Source organism: Pipistrellus hanaki (assembly GCF_964339955.1).
Source record: "Pipistrellus hanaki genome assembly, contig: scaffold_82, whole genome shotgun sequence".
Lineage (NCBI taxonomy): Eukaryota > Metazoa > Chordata > Mammalia > Chiroptera > Vespertilionidae > Pipistrellus > Pipistrellus hanaki.
The window spans coordinates 25757-50368 of record NW_028182253.1 but is presented as its reverse complement, the minus strand read 5'-3'; the positions used below and the strand labels follow the sequence as shown (position 1 = coordinate 50368).

At 63.2% G+C, this 24612-nt stretch overlaps 1 protein-coding gene and 1 long non-coding RNA gene across 2 annotated transcripts in view; one reads left to right on the top strand and one right to left on the bottom strand.

Moving 5' to 3' along the window:
• LOC311616169 overlaps positions 1–24612 on the bottom strand; it is a 46272-nt gene that overhangs the window by 3380 nt on the left and 18280 nt on the right. The gene's annotated exons all lie outside the window — the stretch shown is intronic.
• On the top strand, positions 824–24295 carry MYBPC2 (myosin binding protein C2). Its single transcript, XM_084907434.1, is given in 32 exon segments — positions 824–1109; positions 2582–2680; positions 3163–3249; positions 3875–4023; positions 4600–4717; positions 5109–5154; positions 5281–5340; positions 5955–6154; positions 7042–7174; positions 7973–8097; positions 8204–8309; positions 10666–10838; positions 11230–11395; positions 12773–12879; positions 13142–13171; positions 13534–13673; positions 14419–14584; positions 14670–14774; positions 15673–15861; positions 16906–17040; positions 17543–17710; positions 17875–17963; positions 18727–18922; positions 19091–19114; positions 19117–19131; positions 19134–19157; positions 19160–19211; positions 19213–19225; positions 21181–21340; positions 21507–21643; positions 22165–22351; positions 24209–24295. Coding segments are annotated over 32 exon segments (3429 nt in total). The 5' UTR covers positions 824–1090; the 3' UTR covers positions 24220–24295.

The window sequence follows — 24612 nt, the reverse complement described above, 5'->3', positions numbered from 1 at the left end:
GGCCACCTGGTCCTCTCAGCACCGGGGTCCCCAAACCCTCTCCTCCCTCCCCCTCCCCCACCGAGCGCCCCCCCTCGGGCAGCCGCAGGTCTCCCTGCCGGGAAGGGCGCCAGCGCCCGGGCACCCCTCCAGGGCCTTCCCGGCTCCCGCCCCCGCTGCCGGCACCCGCGTCCGTGCCCGCCGCGCCCGCTCCGGGAACCGGCGTGGGGCCCGGCCGGGCGCGGTCCCAGGAGGGCGCGGGCCAGTCCGGGTCCCAGAGGCCCGGGCCCAGGCCGGGGTGTGCCCACGCCTGGGGCGGCTCCGGGGCCCAGCGCCCTCCTGGCCGGCTCGGAACCGCCCTCCCCCAGCCCCGGCTCTGGTTTCCCGAAAAGCCCTTACTTGCAGATGCTAAGAATGGCTCTCTAGACCCTGTCCTGTCCCCACAACCCCCCACCCGCCCCCTGGCCATTCACCCACTTTCCCCCCAGCCCCAGACTCAGGCCCTTATCCTCCTCCTTCCCCCAGCACCCAAGGTCTGGAGCCCAGGTCCCTTCGGTGCATGCCCCAGGGGTCCAGCCCCAGCCCCTCCTCCCTCACACCCAGGGGTCCAGGCCCCCAGCCCCTCCTCCCTCAGACCCAGGGGTCCAGGCCCCCAGCCCCTCCTCCCTCAGACCCAGGGGTCCAGGCCCCCAGCCCCTCCTCCCTCACACCCAGGGGTCCAGGCCCCCAGCCCCTCCTCCCTCACACCCAGGGGTCCAGGCCCCCAGCCCCTCCTCCCTCACACTCAGTGGTCCAGGCCCCCAGCCCTCCTCCCTCAGACCCAGGAGTCCAGGCCCCCAGCCCCTCCTCCCTCAGACCCAGGAGTCCATGTCCCCAGCCCCTCCTCCCTCAGACCCAGGCGTCCCAAGCCTCCGGGACCTGGCGTCCAGCCCCTCCTGGTTGGCTGTCCCTGTTGGCTCCCCGGGCGGACGATGGGCGGGTGGCGAGGCCGGGGAAGCCTCCCGGAGACTCCTGGGAGTTAGCTCACCCTTATAGGGCCGCCCCCGAGGCCCACCTGCCTCCCAGGGCCTGAGGGACCGCTGTGGCCGGAGGAGCCGAGGAGGTGGCAGCCATGCCCGAGGCTAAACCAGGTGGCGGTGGGCACTTCCTCTCCGCGGACGCCCCGCACGGGGACGGCTCCTCCGTCTGTGATGCTGGGAGGACCGGGCGTCCCCTCTGTGGGGAGCGGGCCCCCCTCCCTGTGTGTTGGGTGGAGGGTCCCCTCCCCTGTGCGGGGAGGGTCAGGGGTCCCTGTGCCGGGCCTGGGAGGCCCCTGTGGGTGCGGAAGGACTGCCTCTGACTGGGACTGGAGTCCTTTTGGGGGGGTGGGGGGCTGTGAGTCTGTGCGTGTGAACCCCGGGGAGTCTGTGTGGCGACCGCGGTCAGCTGCCTTTGGGGATGGGTCCTCTGGGTGAGGGTCCTCTGGGTGAGGGTCCTCTGGGTGAGGGTCCTCTGGGTGAGGGTCCTCTGGGTGGGGATCGGGCCTCTGCGTGAGGCCTGGGCCTTTCTCTGAGGGGCCAACCGTCCTCCCGGGCTCAGAGTCAGGGGCTCCTGTCTGTCTGCGGGGCCAGGAGAGTTCTGAGGGTGAGGGCGCTCCTTGCTGGCAGAATCAGGGGCCTTCGAGTAAGGACGCCGAGCCTCCATGTGCAGACGGGGGTGGGGGCACTTCCTCTCGCGGGGAACTGACCCTCCGGGTGTCCAGGCCACGGGCACCAGGTCGGCCGGGCGGTGGGGAGGGGGTCGGGCCCTCAGAGCCGCGGGGACCCCGGGAGCCGGGACCGGCGGGCCGCCGGCTGCAGAGGTGCTGTGGTCAGCACAGGTGTCCGGTTTCCAGCCGGGCGGGAGAGCTAATTTTACCCTCAGGGCCCAAAAGGTCAGGGCCTGTGGCCTGGACCACGGGGCATGGCCGGCCAGGGCAAGGGGAAACCTGATCCCACAGGCTCAGGAGGAGAGAGAGTTAATGTGCCTGGAAGGGGGCTGGGCTGGGCTCCTGGGTCTGAGGGAGGAGGGCTGGGGGCCTGGACTCCTGGGTCTGAGGGAGGAGGGGCTGGGGGCCTGGGCCCTTAGGTCTGAGGGAGGAGGGTTGGAGGCCTGGACCCCTGGGTCTGAGGGAGGAGGGGCTGGGGGCCTGGACCCCTGGGTCTGAGGGAGGAGGGCTGGGGGCCTGGACCCCTGGGTCTGAGGGAGGAGGAGGGGCTGGGGGGCTGGACTCCCGGGTCTGAGGGAGGAGGGGCTGGGGGCCTGGACTCCTGGATCTGAGGGAGGACAGCTGGGGGCCTGGACCCCTGGGTCTGAGGGAGGAGGGGCTGGGGGCCTGGACCCCTGGGTCTGAGGGAGGAGGGGCTGGGGGGCTGGACTCCTGGGTCTGAGGGAGGAGGGGCTGGGGGGCTGGACTCCTGGGTCTGAGGGAGGAGGGGCTGGGGGCCTGAACTCCTGGGTCTGAGGGAGGAGGGGCTGGGGGCCTGGACTCCTGGGTCTGAGGGAGGAGGGGCTGGGGCCTGGACCCTTGGGTCCAAGGGAGGAGGGGCTGAGCTTGTGCTCAGTATGAACACCTACTTCACAGCCAAAGATGAGGCCAAACCTGCTCCTGAGGAATCCGCTCCAAAGGAGGCCCCCCCAGCGGAGGCCCCCCCAGCAGAGGCCCCCCCAGAGTCTCCCAAAGGTGAGAGGGTGTCCCGCGGGCTCAGCAGAGCTCGGACTCATCCCCCAGCTCTCCTGCCCTCTCCCCGTCCTCCCCACGGTGCTCCCAGAGCTGACCACCCCTCCCCAGCCTTCCATGGCTCCCCAGTGCCCAGGGACAGAGCCCAGGCCCCCTGCCTGGCCCTCAGGCACCCGCCCCCCAGCCCCGCCCGCTCGCACACCCGTCCATCTTGGCGCCTCTCCCGTTGCAAAGTCCCACTCGGGACCATGCAGTCCACCCTCCCGTCCGCAGATGGGGAAACTGAGGCCCGGGGGCGAGGCCAGCCTGGCCGAGGTCACGCAGCTGCTTGGGGCCACGCGGTCTCTCCCGGTTGGGCAAGGCCACGTCACACCAGGGCCTTTGGCTTCTGTGCGGAGGGTCCCTCCCGGCTCTAAGCCCCGTCTGCCCCCAAAGGGGCTACTGCCCGCCCTGCGGCCTCAGCCCCCGCCCTGTCTCCCCTCCAGAGGCCCCGTCTGCGGAGCAGTCCCCCACGGCCCCAGAGCCCCCAGGGGTTTTCCTGAAGAAGCCGGAGTCTGTGTCTGTGGAGAATGGTGAGGGGGCCTGGGGGCGGAGGGGCTGAGGGCCCGGGAGGAGGGGCCGGGGGCCTGGACCCCTGGGTCTGAGGGAGGAAGGGCTGGACCCCTGGGTCTGAGGGAGGAGGGGCTGGGGGCCTAGACCCCTGGGTCTGAGGGAGGAGGGGCCGGGGGCCTGGACCCCTGGGTCTGAGGGAGGAGGGGCTGGGGGCCTGGACCCCTGGGTCTGAGGGAGGAGGGGCTGGGGGCCTGGACCCCTGGGTCTGAGGGAGGAGGGGCTGGGGGCCTGGACCCCTGGGTCTGAGGGAGGAGGGGCTGGGGGCCTGGGTCTGAGGGAGGAGGGGCTGGGGGCCTGGACCCCTGGGTCTGAGGGAGGAGGGGTGGGGGTCTGGGCCCCTGGGTCTGAGGGAGGAGGGCTGGGGGCCTGGGCCCCTGGGTCTGAGGGAGGAGGGCTGGGAGCCTGGACCCCTGGGTCTGAGGGAGGAGGGGCTGGGGGCCTGGACCCCTGGGTCTGAGGGAGGAGGGGCTGGGGGCCTGGGTCTGAGGGAGGAGGGGATAGGGCTTCCAACCTCCAGTTCTCACCATAGAGTGTGGGGCCCCGGCCTGACGGCTCCCTCCATCCCTCACACCCCCCCTCCCCCAGGGAAGGACGTGGTGGTCGCGGCCACGGTGAACGGGAAGGAGCTGCCCGGCAAACCCTCCATCAAGTGGTTCAAGGGGAAGTGGCTGGAGCTGGGCATCAAGAGCGGCGCCCGCTTCTCCTTCAAGGAGACCCACGACTCCGCCAACAACGTGAGGGCCGGGGGCTGGGGGCACGGTGGGCCGGGGGCACGGGGGCCGGGGGCATGGGGGCTGGGCGCATGGGGGGCACGGGGGCCGGGGGCACGGCGGGGGGGTGGCTGGAGCAGACCAGGCCCTGCTGCCCTGTGGCCTGTGAGCACTCGGGTGTGGCCATGGGCCCGGTGCCCGGGATGGAGGGTGCTCGGGCCGCCTGGTAGAGGTTGTGTCCGCAGGAGGGGAGGCCATTGGGGTTCAGGCACTTGGGCACCGTGTCTGCATTCCCCGAAAAGTGTCCGGGGGTCAGGGGCATGGGCTCAGGGTCAAGACTGTCAGGCCTAGGGGGTGACAGTGGTGGGGAGGGGGAGAGCAGTGAGTGGGGGGGGACTGTGGGGGGAGAGCTGTGGGTGGGGAGGGCTGAGGGGGGAGCTGTGGGTGGGGAGGGCTGAGGGGGGAGCTGTGGGTGGGGAGGGCTGAGGGGGGAGCTGGGGGTGGGGAGGGCTGGGGGGGAGCTGGGGGTGGGGAGGGCTTGGGGGGAGCTGTGGGGGGCTCTGGGAAGGGGCCATGCACCCACCCCCGGCCTCGCCCCAGGTGTACGAGGTGGAGCTGCACATCGGGAAGGTGGTGCTGGGGGACCGCGGTGACTACCGCCTGGAGGTCAAAGCCAAGGACTTCTGCGACAGCTGCAGCTTCAACATCGACGTGGAGGGTGCGCTGGGGGGGAGGGGGCGAGGGTCCGGGGCCCGGGGTGGGGGACCAGGCCCAGGGGGGGCAGGCTGCGTGCCCAGAGCGGGAGGGGGAGGGTGCGGTGGTGGGCGGCGCTGGGGGAGGCTGAAGGCCCGGAGGCAGGTGAAGCCATTGCAGGAGCTGGAGAAGGGGCGGGAGGGCCTGTGCGGGGCGGGGTGGAGGGGGTGGAGGGGGTGGAGGGGGGCTGGAGGGGCTGGAGGGGGTGGAGGGGGGTCTGGAGAGGCTGGAGGGGGTGGAGGGGGGTCTGGAGAGGCTGGAGGGGCTGGAGGGGGCGGCCGGGGCCCAGGGCTGCTCTTGGCCTGTGGTCAGGGCGTGTCCCCAGCTCCCCCTCTCTCCCCTCTGCCTCTCCCCAGCCACCCAGGACTCCTCGGGGCCGGTTCTGGAAGAATTCAAGCGCACGTAAGCGACCCCGGACCCCGGGCGTCCCCTCGGGAGAAGGGAGGACGGGGGGTGGCAAGGAGTGGGGACCCACGCTGCGTCTGGGGGGACTTCAGGGGAGCTCACAGCCCCTCTCCCCGGCCGCAGGGGTGAAGGGAAGTCGGAGGACGCGGGCGAGCTGGACTTCAGCGGGCTGCTGAAGAAGAGGTGAGGCCCCCAGAGAGAGAAGACGGAGGGGGAGGGCCCATCCATGGACTCCCCGCCCGCCCCTCCACTCCTCATCCTCCCTCTGCCCGCCCAGCAGCCACCCAGCCGCCGCCCTCCACTTTCCCGTCCCCTCCGGCTCCTTCTCATCCACCGGTCCGCCCCGTCCAACACCCATCCCGCCGCCTGCCCGTCCACCGCCTTCCCGTCTCACCCGCCCGCCCAGCCCGCTTCCTGTTCACCCGCGGACTAATCCACGCACCCGCCTGCCTGCCCTTAGCCCATCCGTCCGTCTACCCACCTGTCCGTCTGCCACCCACCGTCTCCCTGCCCGCCCTTCTGTCTGCCTGCCATTCCCCTGAGCCACTCAGCAGGGAAGGGGTGGCATCCGATAGGGGGCCAGGGCGTCCCTCTGGGGCCCGTGGGGGGCAGGCTGCAGGGCAGAGGCGGGGTGGAGGCCGGGAGAGCAGGGAGGCGGCGGGGCGAGGTCCAGGAGGGGAGGAGAAAGGATAACGGGCCCAGCGCCGCAGAGGGGCGGGCACACAGGAAGAGGGCGGGAGGCGGAGGGAGACCCGGGGGCGGAGGGAGACAGGGGGCCGCCTCTCTCCGGTCCTCAGGGAGGTGGTGGAGCAGGAGAAGGAGAAGAAGAAGAAGAAGGACGATGACGACCTGGGCATCCCGCCCGAGATCTGGGAGCTCCTGAAGGGGGCGAAGAAGAGCGAGTACGAGAAGATCGCCTTCCAGTACGGCATCACCGACCTGCGCGGCATGCTCAAGCGGCTCAAGAAGGCCAAGGTCGAGGTCAAGAAGAGCGAAGGTCAGTGCTGGCCTGAGGGGGGGGGGGCGCCCCTGAGAGCCGCAGCGTCGCCCTAGCCCCGTGGTCGGCAAACCCGGCTCATAAGCCACAGGCGGCTCTTTGGCTCAGTGGTAGAGCGTCGGCCTGCGGACTAAATGAAGGGTCCCAGGTTCGATTCCGGTCAAGGGCATGTACCTTGGTTGCGGGCACATCCCCAGTGGGGTGTGCAGGAGGCAACTGATCGATGATTCTCTCTCATCATTGCTTCTAGCTCTTCCTCTCTGTAAAAAAATTAAGAAAATATATTAAAAAAAAAAAAATAACACCACAGCCAGGAAGAGTCTATTTCAAAGAAGTGGCGTTAGAAGAAGTTTAAGTCTAAAAAATGTGGCTCTCCGAAGAAATTTCAGTTGTTGTCCTGTTGATATTTGGCTCTGGTGACTAATGAGTTTGCCAACCATGGCCCTAGCTGGTTTAGCTCAGTGGATAGAGCGTCAGCCTGCGGACTGAAGGGTCCCAGGTTCGATTCCAGTCAAGGGCACACGCCTGGGTTTCGGGCTTGATCTCCGGTAGGGGGCGTGTAGGAATCAATGATTCTCTCCCATCATTGATGTTTCTATCCCTCTCTCTCTGAAATCAATAAAAATAAATATTAAAAAAGAAAAAGAAAAAAAGAACCGTAGCATCCGATGTGGGGAGCCTGGACCCATCCCTTGGGGGCCCCGATCTGAAGCGTGGGAGAGAGTCCTGTTCTCGGGGACCTCCGAGCTCGTGACCTTGACCTTTTTGTGACCTCGGAGAGCTGAGGGTCCGGGAGGGAGACTCGGCAGCGCTGGGACGGCCAGGGCAGGGCAGGGCAGGGCGGGGCGGACCTCCAGCTCACCCGCCCTGTGTCCCTCCGCCCGCAGCCTTCACCAAGAAGCTGGACCCGGCCTACCAGGTGGACCGGGGCCAGAAGATCAAGCTGGTGGTGGAGATCAGCGACCCCGACCTGCCCCTCAAGTGGTTCAAGAACGGCCAGGAGATCAAGCCAGGCAGCAAGTACGTGCGCGCGGCGGTCTCCGCGTGGGGCGGGGCGGGGATCTGGCCCCTCAGAACCCGGAAAGGGCACCCCCACCCCCATGTGAAACGTACAAGGACCTCAGGAGGAGACATGGCGCTGAGACCAGGAATTCCGTTGAGAATGGCCAGTGCGCTGTGCAGTGCACATTCGGTCGTGCAAACGGTAAGAACAACAGCATCAGGAATGACGCCAGTCAGGCCCTGACCAGTGTGGCTCAGTGGATAGAGCGTGGGCCTGCAGACTGAAGGGTCCCAGGTTCGATTCCAGTCAAGGGCATGTACCTTGGTTGCGGGCACATCCCCAGTAGGAGGTGTGCAGGAGGCAGCTGATGGATGTTTCTCTCTCATCGATCTTTCTTTCTTTCTTTCTTTCTTCCTTTCTTCCTTCCTTTCTTCCTTTCTTTCTTTCTTTTAATATATTTTATTGATTTTTTACAGAGAGGAGAGCTAGAAACATCTATGAAAGAGAAACATCCATCAGTTGCCTCCTGCACACCCCCTACTGGGGATGTGCCCGCAACCAATGTACATGCCCTTGACCGGAATCGAACCCGGGACCCCTTCGGTTCGCAGGCCGACGCTCTAACCACTGAGCAAAACCGGTTTCGGCCAATAAAATATGTTAAAAAAAAAAAAAAAAAAAAAAAAAAAGGAAAGGAAAGGAAAAGCAGAAGCTGGACAGTGTCCCCCTCCCCTACCCTGTGACCCTGAGCGGGGTGCCCGGCCTGGGACCGGCGGGCGGCTCTGGGCCCCGGGCTGAACGAGGCTGCTCGCCAGGTACGTGTTCGAGAACGTGGGCAAGAAGCGGATCCTCACCATCAACAAGTGCACGCTGGCGGACGACGCCGCGTACGAGGTCGCCGTGGGCGACGAGAAGTGTTTCACCGAGCTCTTCGTCAGAGGTGCGGCCGGGCGGGGCCCGGGGGCGGGGCCGGGGCGGGGCCCGGGGCCCGGGGGCGTCCGGAGACTCCCTGACCCCCCCCCCCCCCCCCCCGCCTGTGCCCACAGAACCCCCAGTGCTGATCGTGACGCCCCTGGAGGACCAGCAGGTGTTTGTGGGCGACCGGGTGGAAATGTCCGTGGAGGTGTCCGAGGAAGGCGCCCAGGTCATGTGGTACGTGACCCTTGACCCCCCTCCCACCTCCACGACCCTGGGCCTGTACCCCGGAGTCCCCCCGAGGCCTCAGCCGCTCCCTCTGAACTCTGACCTTCCCCGTCTAGAAATTCTAGAACAGCTGACTTCTACCTATGCCATCCCTGTTCCTGACCCCTGCTATTTCAGATTCATAAATCATTTATCCATCCGTTTGACCAATCACCCATCCATCCTCTGGCTTACCTATTCATCTCCACATCCCCCCTCCCCCCTCCTCCATCCACTCATCTAGTTATCCATCCATCCACCCACTCACCCACCCACTCACCCATCTACCCCTCGGTTCATGCGTCCCCACATCTGTTCATCCGTCTGACAGATGCTTAGTAAGCACCTACTGTGTGTTGGGCACACAGAGACCTACTGTGTGTTGAGATAAATGGAAAGATACTGTGTCACCAGGGTACCTGCCCTGGTGCAGTTTGTGATCCGGTACATTTCTGGAGTGCGTGGGTGTGAGAGACGGAGACAGGCCTTAATCAAGTCATCACACGAATAAAGACAGAAGTTCTGTTTTGACAAGTGTTTCAGAGGAGCCGTAACTGATGCTGTAACCACTTTTTAAAAATAAATGTGTATATTTTATTGATTTTTTACAGAGAGGAGGAGCGAGGGATAGAGAGCTAGAAACGTTGAGGAGAGAGAAACATCGACCAGCTGCCTCTTGCACACCCCCTACCGGGGATGTGCCCGCAACCAAGGTACATGCCCCTGGCCGGAATTGAACCCAGAACCTTTCAGTCCGCAGACCGACTCTCTACCACTGAGCCAAACTGGCTTCGGCATATGTGTATATTTTATTGATTTTTACAGAGAGGAAGAGAGAGGGATAGAGAGTTAGAAACATCAATGAGAAAGAAACATCGATCAGCTGCCTCCTGCACACCCCCCACTGGGGATGTGCCTGCAACCAAGGTACATGCCCCTGACCGGAATCGAACCAGGACCCTTGAGTCTGCAGGCCGATGCTCTGTCCACTGAGTGAAACCGGTTAGGGCACTGTAACCACTTTTTTTTTTTTTTAAATCCTCGCCTGAGGATATGTTGTTATTTTAATTGATTTTAGAGAGAGAGAGGAAGGGGTAGGGGAGAGAGAGAGAGAAACAGCAATCAGTTACCTACTGTAGGAGCCCTGACTGGGGATCGAACCTGCAGCCTAGGAATGTGTCCTGACCAGGAATCCAACCGGCGACTTTTTATTCTGTGTGGACTGGACGATGCACCATCCCATGGAGCCACCCAACCACCTTTTTCCTTTTAAATATTTTACTTTTCATTTCAGAGCGGGAGAGAGAAACACCAACGATGAGAGGAAACCATTGATTGGCTGCTCCTGCACGAACCCCTCACTGGGGACTGAGTCCACAACCCAGGCATGTGCCGCTGACCGAAATCGAACCCGGAACCCTTCAGTCCTCAGGCCGACGCTCTGTCCACTGAGCCAGACCGGCTAGGGCTGTAACCACTTTTTAATAGGAAGAAGACGCCGAAACCGGTTTGGCCCAGTGGATAGAGCGTCGGTCTGCGGACTGAAAGGTCCCAGGTTCAATTCCCGTCAAGGGCATGTACCTTGGTTGCGGGCACATCCCCAGTGTGGGGTGTACTGGAGGCAGCTGGTCAATGTTTCTAGCTCTCTATCCCTCTCTCTTCCGCTCTGTAAAAAAATCAATAAAATATGTATTTTTTAAAAAAAGTAAAATAATTTTTATGGCCGAAACCGGTGTGGCTCAGTGGATAGAGCGTCGGCCTGCAGACTGAAGGGTCCCAGGTTCGATTCCTGTCAAGAGCATGTACCTTGGTTGCAGGCACATCCCCAGTGGGGGATGTGCAGGAGGCAGCAGATCGATGTTTCTCTCTCATCGATGTTTCTAACTCTCTATCCCTCTCTCTTCTTCTCTGTAAAAAAAAAAATCATAAAATATTAAAAAAATAAATAGGAAGAAGGCACTCAGGAAGTCAGGGAAGACTTCCTGGAGGAGGTGACGGTTGAGCTGAGAGTGATGAGGAGGTAGAAGTGGAAGGAAGGGGTGTCCCAGGCAAGGGAAGCATCATTTACAGGCCACACTGCTGGGCATTTCTCTGTGACCTCAGGACTCCCTCCTCTCCTCATGACCTTTGTGTGACCCCTGTGTGACCCCTGACCTATGACTGGAGTAGGCATCTCCCCGTGACCCTCACCAGTGGCCCATTCATTCAGGCTGCCGCTCCATCCTTAATCTCTCTCCCTCCTGTGACCTCCCCATGGGCCCCTGGCCCCCCGGACGGTCGCCCCGGCCCGCGGCTCACCCTCTGACACCCCCCCCCCCCCCCCCAGGATGCGGGACGGCGTGGAGATGACCAAGGAGGACTCCTACAAGGCGCGCTACCGCTTCAAGAAGGACGGCAAGCGCCACATCCTCATCTTCTCCGAGGTGACCCTGGAAGACGCGGGTCGGTTCAAGGTCATGACCAACGGCGGCCAGTGCGAGGCTGACCTCATTGTGGAAGGTGCGGGGGTGGGAAGGGGGCGGGGCCCGTGGCTCATGCTGCTTTGGGATTGCCCTGGATGCCTCCCTTTGCCTCACACTGCCTGCTGTTTCCGCACCCAAAGCCCTCTCTGCCCCGCGGGGCCCTGGCACCCGCCGCCCTCTGCACCCGGGCCCCCGCGTCCTCCTGTGGACTCGCCCCACCTCCCCCAGGCCTCCCGGCTGGCTCCCTGTGTGACGCGTGAATGTTTCCCCGTTCGCCGCCTGCCTCCCGGCCGCAGTGTGAGCTCCACCAGGGAGGCCAGCAGGGGGTTTGCGGGCCGGTCGCGGCTGCCTCCTCGGTGCCGGGCACCCCCACGGGCCGTGGGCGGACGGGAGGTGTGACGGCCCCGGCTCCTTCTTCCCCCGCCCAGTGAAACAGCTAGAGGTCCTGCAGGACATCGCGGACCTGACCGTGAAGGCCTCCGATCAGGCCGTGTTCAAGTGCGAGGTGTCGGACGACAAGGTGACGGGCAAGTGGTTCAAGAACGGGGTCGAGGTGCGGCCCAGCAAGAGGATCATCATGACCCACACGGGGAGGTGCGGAGGAGACGGTGGGGGCGGCTGGGGGGAGGGAGCGTGTGCATCAGCCAGCTCTAGCCGCGTAACGACCATCCCCGGACCGAGCGGTTCCAAAGCACAGGGACTTATTGAATCGAGTCTGTGGGTCGATGGGCGGCTGGCTGATGGAGGATGGCCTTCCTGGTGCTTGTGTGGCCAGCTGAGTGTCCGCTCTGCTCACCCTCCTGTGCTCTGTGGGGACCTGGAGGCGCTGGGCTGTGTCTGCTCTGGTCCTGGTGATGCCTCGTCTCCTAGTAGGGCTGGTCCTGGCATCGTCACGTGGTAGAAACGGGTTCGAGGGCGGGCAAGGGAACGTGACGGGGTGGCCTGGGCTGGGAACTGTCCCCATGTTGCTTCCTCCGTATTCCTTTATTTATTTATTTGCATTTATTTAAAAAAAATTTATTGATTTGTTACAGAGAGGAAGAGAGAGGGATAGTTAGAAACATCGATGAGAGAATCACCGATCAGCTGCCTCCTGCACACCCCCCCTACTGGGGATGTGCCTGAAACCAAGGCACATGCCCTTGACCAGAATCAAACCTGGGACCCTTCAGTCCTCAGACCGATGCTGTATCCACTGAGCCAAACTGGTTATGGCTGCTGTATTTTTTTTAAAATACATTTTTATTTTATTTAAATACATTTTATTGATTTTAGAGAGGGAGAAGGAGAGAGAGAAATATCAACGGTGAGAGAGAATCATTGATTGGCTGCCTCCTGCACACACTGCCCCTCCCCACACTGAGGATCGAGCCTGCCACCCAGACATGTGCCCTGTTGCGGGCTCATCCTCAGTGGGGGTTGTGCAGGAGGCAGCTGGTGGATGTTTCTCTCTCATCGATGTTTCTGGCTCTCTATTCCTCTCCCCTCCTCTCTGTAAAAAAATCAATAAAATATATATATATTTTAAAATATATATATATTAAAAAATAAAAAATAAAGTCAATTGCCGAAACCGGTTTGGTTCAGTGGTAGAGCGTCGGTCTTCGGATTGAAAGGTCCCAGGTTCGATTCCGGTCAAGGGCATGTACATTCATTTCAGGCATATCCCCGGTAGGGGGTGTGCAAGAGGCAGCTGGTCGATGTTTCTCTCTCATCGACGTTTCTGGCTCTCTGTTCCTCTCCCTTCCTCTCTGCAAAAAATCAATAAAATATATTTAAAATATATATATATGTATATATATATATATATATATATATATATATATATATAAAATAAAAAATAAAGTCAATTAAAAAATGTACTAAAAAGGAGAGGGGTGGGTGTGAGCATGTGAACTGCGTGGAGGAGGCTGGTTCTGTGGGGGTCCCGGGGTGACCCGGCTTGACCCCTGCCCTGGCCCCCCCCCTCAGGATTCACAAGCTGGTGATCAATGATGTCCGCCCGGAGGACGAGGGCGACTACACCTTCGTGCCCGACGGCTACGCCCTGTCCCTCTCCGCCAAGCTCAACTTCCTGGGTGAGGGCCCTCTGCTCCCCCCGGGCCCCGGGCCCCGTCCCTCAGAGCCCGCGGGGGGGGGGGCACTCAGACAGGAGACGGGGAGAGCGTCGTTTCCGCCACAGCGAGGCCATGTGGGGACCCATGGGTGGGACAGCCACGGTCCTGAGCCCACCCCAGCCCCCGGGGCCCGGTGCCCCCAGACCCTCCCCTGCCTCTGGGGTGAAGGTGGGACCGGCCCCAGGGATGTAGACCTAATCGGCCCCTCTCCTGTGCCCCCCAGAAATCAAGGTGGAGTACGTCCCCAAGCAAGGTAGGTGCCCTGTGGCTTCACAGCGGGCTGGCCCCCTGGGTCTGAGGGAAGAGGGGCTGGGGGCTGGCCCCCTGGGTCTGAGGGAAGAGGGGCTGGGGGCTGGCCTCCTGGGTCTGAGGGAAGAGGGGCTGGCCTCCTGGGTCTGAGGGAGGAGGGGCTGGAGGCCTGGGTCATAGGGAGGAGGGGCTGGGGGCCTGGGTCTGAGGGAGGAGGGGCTGGGGGCCTGGGTCTGAGGGAGGAGGGCCAGAGCCTGGGCCCTGAGTCTCTGGCTGGGGGAACCCAGTTTCTCCGGACCCCCTGGCGGGCTCTGGGACAGCCCAGCTGCCGCCTCCCAAGTCCCCGGAATCCGCCTCTGCCCCCAGAGCCCCCGAAGATCCACCTGGACTGCTCGGGGAAGACCTCCGACAACTCCATCGTGGTCGTGGCCGGAAACAAGCTGCGGCTGGACGTGGCCATCTCGGGGGAGCCCCGCCCGGTCGCCACCTGGATGAAGGGGGACCAGGTGAGCGGGCGTCCCCCGTGCTGACCGCCTGTCCCGCCGGGCTCTGCTGGGCCTCCCCCGCGCTGCCCGCCTGTCCCGCCGGGCTCTGCCGGCCGCTCCAGGCGAGCGCCGCCCTCTCTGAGCTCCGCTGCATTGTAAGCCGAGCACTGTGATTCCTTCTTCAGAGGGCGCCTTTGAAGACGGGAGATTCAGTTTGTCTGTCACAGGGGACTGTCTCCGCACATGGTGGGTGCTCTGTCCATCCATTTCTCCACTCATCATTCTCCATCCAGCCGTCTTCCCCCCACTCATCAGTTAATTGATTAATTCACCCGTCCACCCATCCACTCATCCACCCATCCATCCACCCACCCACCCACCCACCCATCCACCCACCCACCCACCCACCCACCCATCCACCCACCCACCCATCCACCCACCCACCCATCCACCCAGCCACCTACCCAGCCACCCATCCAGCCATCCATCATCCACCCATCCAGCCATCCATCCACCCACCCACCCATCCACCCATCCAGCCATCCATCCACCCACCCACCCACCCACCCATCCACCCATCCATCCATCCACCCACCCATCCACCCATCCATCATCCACCCATCCAGCCATCCATCCACCCACCCATTCCCCCATCCACTCATCCACCCATCCATCCACCAGCCATCTGAGGGAGGAGGCGGGGGTCTAGGGGAGGGCAGAGGCGGGTCTGGCCGGGGGGGTGCCCATGGCCGTGGCGTGTGCCCAGGTGTTCACGGCCAAGGAGGGCAGGATGCGCATCGAGGAGCGCGTGGAGCTGGAGCGCAGCAGCCTGGTGATCGAGAGCGCGGAGCGGGCGGACGAGGGCCGCTACACCATCAAGGTCACCAACCCGTCCGGCGAGGACGTGGCCTCCATCTACGTGCGGGTTGTGGGTGAGCGGCGGGAGCCGAGGGGGCTGCGTTTGGGGGTGGTTCCCTGAGGCCGTGGGGAGCCCCCTGACTCCCCTCTCCCCCCCAGACGTCCCCGACCCCCCGGAGGCTGTGCGGGTCACCTCCGTGGGAGAGGATTGGGCCATCCTGGTCTGGGAGCCGCCCAAGTATGACGGCGGACAGCCAGTCACCGGTGAGTGCCCGCGTGACCTCCGACATCTGACCTCCGACCCCGACCTCTGACCTCCGACCTCCGACCTCCGGGTCCCCCAGCTTCTCTTTGACCTCCCAGAGTCCGTAGCACCCTCAAGGACCCCCACTCCCCCGAAACCTGGTTTCCATCTTTATTTTTAAAAAAATATATTTTATTGATTTGTTACAGAGAAAAAGAGAGAGGGATAGAGAATCAGAAACATCGGAGAGAAACATCCATCAGCTGCCTCCTGCACACCCCCTGCTAGGGATGTGCCCGCAACCAAGGTACATGCCCTTGACCGGAATTGGACCTTGGACCCTTGAGTTCGAAGGCCGACGCTCTATCCACTGAGCCACACTGGTCAGGGCTGGTTTCCATCTTTAAAAAAAAAAAAAATATATATATATATATATATATATATATATATATATATATATATATTTCCATTGATTTCAGGGAGAGGGAGAGAGAGACTGAAACATCAAGGATGAGAGAGAATTGTTGATCGGCTGCCCCCTGGGGATGTATCCCGCAACCGGGGCATGTGACCCTGACTGGAGTCAAACCCGGGACTCTTCAGTCCTCAGGTCGACACTCTGTCCATCGCGCCAAACTGACTAGTTTCCACCTTTGACATCCCACAATCCCTTTGGTCTCTGCGTACCTCTCCTCCCCAGCCACCTCGGAATCCTCCCTCCGAGCAGCGGCCTGGGGTTTTCTGTGACCCCTGACCCCTGATGTATGGCCCGTGACCCTGCTCGATCCGTGGCCCCAGGACCGGTGAACGCTGACCGCTGGTCCTGGCCTCGGGGGCCCTCCCTGCCCCGCTGGCCTGCGGCCCTGCCCCGGCCTCTCCAGGCCCCCACGACTCTCTGCTCGGGGGTGTTGGGGGCAGGGTACCTCCTGGAGCGGAAGAAGAAGGGCTCCCAGCGCTGGATGAAGCTCAACTTCGAGGTCTTCACGGACACGACCTACGAGGCCACCAAGATGATCGAGGGCGTGCTCTACGAGATGCGGGTCTTCGCCGTCAACGCCATCGGGGTGTCCCAGCCCAGCGTCAATTCCAAGCCCTTCATGCCCATCGGTGAGGCCCCCCCGACCCCCCCCCCCCCGAGCCCCTAGCCGAGCCCCTGCCGAGCCCCTGCCTGACACTGACCTCTGACCCCACAGAGTCCGCTGGCTTCTGCCCTCCCATCTGACCACTCAGCGCGTTGCCCTGAGCCCCGCCCACCTCCTGGCCTGTCCCTGGCCTCTGTGGCCCCCAGACCAGGGGTCGGCAAACTGGGGCTCACGAGCCCCATGCGGCTCTTTGGCCCTGGAGTTTTTTAGCAAAGGCCAGCTGAGGAGGACCCTGATTGAGTGAATAGCAATGTACTGACCTAAATAGTGTTCAGCTGGGAAAACGTGGCTCTCAAAAGAAATTTCAGTCGTTGTGCTGTTGGTGTGTGGCTCTGGGGACTGAGGAGTTTGCCGACCACAGCCCTATACTCTGTGCTGCTGCCATTGACCTCTGACCTCGCAGAGTAACCCGTCTCTGTCCTGGGGGACCTCACTTTTCCCTGGTAATCTTTTTTTTTAAAATATATTTTATTGATTTTGTACAGAGAGGAAGGGAGAGAGATAGAGAGTTAGAAACATTGAGGAGAGATAGACATCGATCAGCTGCCTCTTGCACACCCCCTACTGGGGATATGCCCGCAACCAAGGTACATGCCCTTGACCGGAATCGAACCCGGGACCTTTCAGTCCCCAAGCCAACGCTCAATCCATTGAGCCAAACCAGTCTTGGCTTCCTTGGTAATCTTGTTTTTGTTTATTTTCAATTGATTTCAGAGAGGAAGGAAGAGGAAGGGGGAGAGAGAGAGAGAGAGCGAGAGAGACATCAATGGTGAGAGAGAGAGAGAGAGAGAGAGAGAGAGAGAGAGAGAGTCATTGATCGGCTGCCTCCTGCACGCCCCCTATGGGGGATCGAACCCGCAACCTGGGCACATGCCCTGGACTTGGAATCAGACCGTGACCTCCTGGTTCATAGGTCGATGTGCATCCTCTGGCCCCCACCTCTGACCCCTGACCCTCTGCTGACCCCTGGCCCCTCATTCCCCCCACCCCCTTTCCCTGGCCCCGACAGCGCCCACCAGTGAGCCGCGGCACCTGACGGTGGAGGACGTGACGGACACCACCACCACCCTCAAGTGGAGGCCCCCCGACAGGATCGGGGCGGGCGGCATCGACGGCTACCTGGTGGAGTACTGCCTGGAGGACTGTGAGTGCCCGGCGGCGGCTCCCGGGCCCGGGGTCCCGTCCCGTCTGTCCAGCCCGGTCCTCAGGGCTCCACCGCTGCCAGCTGCTGCCCGTTGGGGGCGGGGAGGGGCGCGGGCCGGGCGGGGCGGGGCGGGGCGAGGGGCTGCGGGGTTGCGGGGAGGGGGGTGGGGGGGCCGGGCGTGGAGGGGCGGGGGGCTGCGAGGGGCGCGGGGCTGCGGGGCTGCGGGGCGGGGAGGGGCGCGGGGCTGCGGGGCTGCGGGGCGGGGCCGGGCGGGGAGGAGGGCACGGGGCTGCGGGGCGGGGAGGGGCGCGGGGCTGCGGGGCTGCGGGGGCGGGGAGGGGCGCGGGGCTGCGGGGCTGCGAGGGGCGCGGGGCTGCGGGGCTGCGGGGCGGGGAGGGGCGCGGGGCTGCGGGGCTGCGGGGGCGGGGAGGGGCGCGGGGCTGCGGGGCCAGCCGCCGGGCCAGGAGGTCGGAAGGCAGACCCCGCTCCGCCCTCCCTCCAGCCGAGGAGTGGATCCCCGCCAACACGGAGCCGGTGGAGCGCTGCGGCTTCACCGTGAAGGACCTGCCCACGGGGGCCAGGATCATCTTCCGGGTCGTGGGCGTCAACATCGCGGGGCGCAGCGAGCCGGCCAGCCTGGCCCAGCCCGTCACCATCAGGGAGATCGTGGGTGAGCGCCCTGACCCTGCCCCTGACCCTGCCCCTGCCCCGCTCTCCTGCAGGCCGGCCCTCCCCAGGCCATCGCTAGGCCCCCACAGCCTCATCGCCCGTCCCCCGTCCCCCTCCCGAGGGCCCCCCAGCCCGGCGCTGACCTCCCCTGGTCTGTGTCCGCAGAGCAGCCCAAGATCCGGCTCCCCCGCCACCTGCGCCAGACCTTCATCCGCAAAGTGGGGGAGCCCATCAACCTCGTCATCCCCTTCCAGGTGCGCGGCCGGGCTCAGGGCCGGGCTCAGGGCCGGGGTCAGGGCCGGGGTCAGGGCCGGGCTCAGGGCCGGGCTCAGGGCTGGGGTCAGGGCCGGGGTCAGGGCCGGAGCTCAGGGTCAGGGATCAGGGGTCAGGGTCAGGGGTCAGGGCTGGGGACCAGGGCCGGGGCTCAGGGTCAGAGGTCAGAGTCAGGAATCAGAGTTGGGGGTCAGGGGTCAGTGGTCAGGGTAGGGGGTCAGGGTCAGGGGTCAGGGCCAGGACTCAGGGTTGGGGGTCAGTGTCAGAGGTCAGGGTCGGGAGTCAGGGGCCAGTTCTCAGGATCTGGGGTCAGGGTCAGGGTTAGGGTCGGGCTCAGGGTCGGGGGTCAGGGTCGGGGGTCTGAGTCGGGGGTCAGGGTCGGGAGTCAGGGTCAGGGTCAGGGGTCAGGGTCGGGAGTCAGGGTCAGGGGTTGGGGTCAGGGCCAGGGCTCAGGGTCGGGGGTCAGGGTCAGGGTTGGGGCTCAAGGTTGGGGGTCAGGGTCAGGGGTCGGGGTCAGGGCCAGGGCTCAGGGTCGGGGGTCAGTGTCAGGGGTCAGGGTTGGGAGTCAGGGGCCAGTTCTCAGGGTCGGGTGTCAGGGTCAGGGTCCGGGCTCAGGGTCGGGGGTCAGGGTCAGGGTCAGGGGTTAGGGTCGGGGGTCAGGGTCAGGATCAGGGTTGGGGGTCAGGGGTCAGGGGCCAGTTCCCACAGGAGAGCCCCGGCCGACCTCTGCCCCCCGCCCCCCAGGGGAAGCCGCGGCCGCAGGTGGTGTGGACGAAGGGCGGGGCGCCCGTGGACGCCTCCCGCGTGAACGTGCGCACCAGCGACACGGACACCGTGTTCTTCGTGCGGCAGGCGGCGCGCTCGGACTCGGGGGAGTACGAGCTCACCGTGCAGATCGAGAACATGAAGGACACGGCCACCGTCCGCATCCGGGTCGTGGGTGCGGGCCGGGCCGGGCGGGGGGGGGGGGGGGGGGGGGGGGCTGGGGGGGAGGAGCCAGGTGGGAGGTGAGGACCCGGGCGCGGGGGCGGCCGGAGAGGCCAGGCCGGAGAGGGGGCGAGGGGGGAACCTCGGGGGCCGGGCTGGCTGAGCACCCGCCGCCCTGCAGAGAAGGCCGGGCCCCCCGTGAACGTGACGTGAAGGAGGTGTGGGCACCAACGCGCTGGTGGAGTGGCAGCCCCCAAGGACGACGGCAACAGCGAGGTCACCGGCTACTTCATCCAGAAGCCGACAGAAGACCATGGTGAGGCGGAGACCTGGGCGGGCGGGTGAGGGGGTGCAGGGGGGGTGAGCTGGGGGGGGGCTGGGCGGGCGGGGTGGGGGGGGCAGGGTGGGTGAGCTGGGGGGGAGCTGGGCGGGCGGGGTGGGGGGCAGGGTGGGAAAGCTGCCAGGAATTGGAGCAGGTGCTGTCCCCCCCCCCTTTTTCCAGCTGGGAAACCGAGGCCTGGAGGGGTTGGGAGAACAGGTTGGGGCTGAGGTTTGGTGCATGATGGGTTTTCTTGCTTTTAATTGGGTTTTTTTTTGTTAATCCCCCCCCCCCGGGGCTATTTTTCCCCATTGATTTTTGTTTTTATTTTTTTAAAAATATATTTTTATTGATTTCAGAGAAGGAAGAGTGAGGAGAGAGAAACATCAATGATGAGAGGGAATTATTGATTGGCTTCCTCCTGCACACCCAGGACTGAGCCCACAACCCGGGCATGTGCCCTGACCAGAATCGAACCTGGGACCCCTGAGTCCCCTGAGTCCGCAGGCCGACGCTCTATCCTCTGAGCCAAACCGGTTAAGGCCCCCATGATTTTCAGAGAGAGTGATAGGGAAGGAGAGAGGGTATGAGAGAAAGAGAGAGAGAGAGAGGAGAAGAAGAAAGAGAAACATCATGTGAGAGACACATCAATCTGTTGCCTCCCCACAGACTCTGACCAGGGCAGGGGGTTAAGCCTGCAACCCAGGTACGTGCCCTTGACTGGGAATCAAACCCAAGGCCCTTTGGTGGGAGGGCCGACCCCTACCACTTAGCACACCGGCCAGGGCATCTTTTTTTTAAATGGAGATAAAATTCACCTAGCAGCGTTAAGCACTGATGTTGAAATGGCTTTCAGTACATTCCCCAGTGGTGTGCAAACACCACCTCTATCTAGTCCCAAAACGTTTTTAAAAAATTATTTTTATTGCTGAAACCAGTTTGGGCTCAGTGGTAGAGCATCAGTCTGTGGACTGAAAGGTCCCAGGTTCGATTCCGGTCAAGGGCATGTACCTTGGTTGCGGGCACATCCCCAGTAGGGGGTGTGCAGGAGGCAGCTGATGGATGTTTTTTTCCTTATCGATGTTTCTAACTCTCTATCCCTCTCTCTTCCTCTCTGTAAAAAAAAATCAATAAAATTATATTTAAAATTTTTTATTTTTATTGATTTCAGAGAGGAAGAGAGAGAGAGAGAGAGAGAAGAACATCGATGATGAGAGAGAATCCTTTGATCAGCTGCCTCCTGCACTCCCCCCACCCCGGAGATCGAGCCTGCAACCCGGGCGTGGTGTCCTGACCGGGAATCGAACCAGGACCTCCTGGTTCATAGGTCGATGCCCAGCCACAGAGCCACCCTGGCCAGGCTAGTCCCGAGGCATTTCACACCTGAAAGGAAACCCCGTATCCACTAAACAGTCACCCCCTTTCCCTCGCCCATCCCCTGGCGACCCCCACTCCGCGCCCTGCGTCTGCGGATGTGCCTCTTTTGGATGTGCCTAGCAACAGAATCGCACTATCTGCGGCCCTTAGTGCCCGGCCGCTGTCCCTCAGCCTGGTGTCCTCCGGGTTTCCGTGTCTCCTGCCTCTTCCAGGCCGAGGGATGGCGCGTCTCCATTCATCCTCGGATGGGCCTTTGGGTTGTTCGTCTTCAGGCCTCTGTGCTTTTCTTCCCTGGTTTGTGTCCCTGACTTTTCCACTCTTTTTAAAAATATATATATCTTATTGATTTTTTACAGAGAGGAAGGGAGAGGGATAGAGAGTTAGAAACATCGATGAGAGAGAATCATTGATCAGCTGCCTCTTGCACACCCTCCATTGGGGATGTGCCCGCAACCAAGGTGCATGCCCATGACTGGAATCGAACCTGGGACCCTTCAGTCCGCAGGCCGAGGCTCTGTCCCCTGAGCCACACCGGTTCCGGCTGACTTTCCCACTCTTCCCGGTCCTCTCCCCAGGAGTGGTTCAACGTCTACGAACACAACCGCCAAACCCACTGCACCGTGTCCGACCTCATCGTGGGCAACGAGTACTTCTTCCGGGTTTACAGCGAGAACATCTGCGGGCTCAGCGAGTCCCCCGGCGTCTCCAAGGACCCGGCCCGGATCCTCAAGACGGGTGAGGCCGCCCCCTCCGCCGGGCCAGCCCCCTCCGGGGTGCGGCCCGCGGCCGTGGCTCCGCTGCACCCACCTCCCCCGCCCCCGGGCCCCACGCGGATGGCGGCTGGGGACCGCGGGGCTCGGTCGCCTCACGGGCTCATCTCCCCGCGCCCGCTCGCCCGCAGGCATCAGCTGGAAGCCGCCCGAGTACAAGGAGCATGACTTCCGGATGGCTCCCAAGTTCCTGACGCCGCTGCTGGACCGCGTGGTGGTGGCTGGGTACACCGCTGCGCTCAACTGCGCCGTCAGAGGCCACCCCAAGGTGCGTGTGCGTCTACCCCTCGGGCTGTCTCTTCTCCGTTCATGGGCTTTGCTCCCCTTTAACCGGCTGCTCAAACCCACCTGCCACCAGCTTCTCTAAATAAAGTTTTATTGGAACACGGCCCTGCACCTCTCTTGTGCATCGTCCATGGCCTGCTATGGGGGGAAAGGCGGGGGCAGAGGGAGCTACAGGAGCGGCGCTTTGGCTGGGAGGGAAGACTTGCAGGCTCCCAGGCCGGAGCAAAGGGAAGGAAGGCCTATTCTGGCAGCGATCTTCATGCGATGGGCCTCTCGTATTAAAATAATAAAAAAAGTGAAAATAAATGAATCCTGCTGGGCCCTTGGGACCCTCAGGAGTGAGCTGGAGGAGCCCGAGGGTCAGGGGCACGATGAGACAAGGTCATGCGGCCGTATTGAGGAGGGGGCCCAGCCAACGGGGGCTCAGACCTCCTCTCGCCAGGGCCCGTCCCCCCCCACGGCCCCGCACCCTCTCTGAGCTGCCCGCCTCCTGCCCCTCCGCAGCCGAAGGTGGTCTGGATGAAGAACAAGATGGAGATCCGAGAGGACCCCAAGTACCTGATGACCAACTACCAGGGCATCCTGACGCTGAACATCCGGCGCCCCTCCCCCTTCGACGGGGGCACCTACACCTGCCTGGCCGTCAACGAGCTGGGGGAGGCGCTGGCCGAGTGCAAGCTGGAGGTCCGAGGTGAGAGGCCCTCCGCCCGCTGCCGAGCTACGGGAGTCAGACCCTCGGGAGGCTGCTGGGGGGGGGGGCAGGGTGGGAGCGCCTGACCTGGCCTGGGTGGTGTCCCAGGTCCCAGGGGAGTCGGAGGACAAGAAGGAAGCGAGCTGAGACCGGTGTGGCTCAGTGGATAGAGCGTCAATCTGCGGACTGAAAGGTCCCGGGTTCGATTCTGTTTAAGGGCGTGTACCTTGGTTGTGGGCACATGCCCAGTAGGCAAGAGGCAGCTGGTCGATGATTCTCTCTCATCGACGTTTCTCTCTATCCCTCTCTCTTCCTCTCTGTAAAATATCAGTAAAATATATTTTAAAAAAAAAGAAAAAGAAAAAAAAAAGAAGGAAGCGAGTGAGGGGAGCTTAGCAGGTGACCGCCGCGGCCCGCAGTGGAGGCGTGTGGACACGGCCTCGAAACCAACGTGGGGCCCGGCAGAGGCCCGGGCTGTGGGGGCCCAGGATCAGCCTCCCTCCTGCACAGCCTGCCCCCGGCTGTCCCCCACCTCACTCTGCCTGTCCCCCCCTCTCCCCGCCTCAGCCCACAGCCTCAGCTTCAGCTGCTGGCCCTCTTCCTTTCTTTTTTTTTTTTTTTGTGTGTGGATATTTCTTTAATTGATTTCAGAGAGGAAGGGAGAGGGAGAGATAGAAACATCCATGATGAGAGGGAATCATGGATCGGCTGCCTCCTGCACGCCCCCTGCTGGCGGTCAAGCCCACAACATGGACACGTGCCCTTGACCGGAATCGAACCTGGGACCCTTCAATCTGCAGGCTGACGCTCTATCCACTGAGCCAAACTGGCTAGGGCCCCTCTTCCTTTTTAAAAAAAAATATGTTTTTTTATTGATTTCAGAGAGGGAGGGAGAGAGAGAGAGAGAGAGAGAGATAGAAACATCCACGATGAGAGAGAATCATGGATCGGCTGCCTCCTACAAGTCCCCCCTCCACCCCGGGGATTGAGCCCACAACCCGGGCACGTGCCCTTGACCGGAATCAAACCCGGGACCTTTCAGTTTGCAGGCCAACGCTCTAGCCACTGGGCAACACCGGCTAGGGCTCCTTTTCCTTCTGAATGCTCCCGCCTCCGTGTCTCTCTCCAGCCCACCCCACACAGGGCCCCGGAGGACACTCTGTCCAGGGGCTCCCTGCCCTCCAGGGGCTCCCCAGCAGCCCAGGCGCCCTCAGCCTGGCGTCATGGTCCTGCATCTGACCCCTCCCCTGCCCCCGCCGTCCCTCTCCGGCCTCATGTGCCCCCGTTTTCCTCCACGTCGGGCCACACAGAGCCGTGGGCAATAGGACAGACTGGCCGTGCTCCCTCCTGGCCCTGGGCCCCTGCACGTGCCATCTCGTCCCCCCAGAACCCGCTTCCTCGTCGCCCCACGCTGCTGGGCTCTGGGGGGAGGCTGTTGGAGAAGTCCCTCCCCAGCTGGGACCTCCCCTGGCCCCAGACAGCAGACAGGAGGGTCCCTTCACAGGGCTCAGAGTCCTCCCAGCCTTCCCTGTCAGCCTCCAGGCCGCTCTCCCCTTTACCAGCTGTTCCATCAGCTCAGAAATAGCCCCACTCCGGGGTTCCGGGGTCAGCCCGTAGCTCAGAAATCTCTGCTCAGATGCTCCCAGTTTGGGGTTCCAAGCTGCAGCCCTCCGGGGCACCCTGGCCTTGGGGTGGCACCTGGCCTTGGGGCAGCACCCTGCAGGGAGGAGGGAGGGGAGCCGGCGCCCCCTGCTGGCCACGCGAGTGCAGCCGGCGGAGGGGCCTGGCGGGGCGCGGGCCGGGGGAAGCCGGGTCCTGCGCCCCTCCCCGCAGCCACCCCTCCTCCTGTCCCCGCAGTGCCGCAGTGACCTCCCCGCCGCCGGATCTGAGCCTGAGCCGACCCCCCCGACGGCGACCACTGAGAAGAGAACAATCTTGTCTGGAGACGCGCGTGTCTGTCTGTCCTTCTTGCCGCCGCAGCCCCGCCTTCCTCCTGGGCAGGGCTGGCCCCTGGGGCGGGATGTAGCGGGGTACAGCCAGGTCAGCGGTAACACCCCCCCCCCCGCCTTAAGGTAACCCCACGATAAAACAGACCACTCGGAGGCCGCCGTCCAGGAAATCGCCACTTTAGTGGGGCCACCTCGTTGCTATGGCAACCATGGAAGCGTCAGGGGCGGACCCAAGACCCCCCCTCCCCCCGCCCCTTAGACTGGCGCCCCCGCCGGCTGCTGCGGGAACTGCAACGAGTCGGGGAGGAGCCC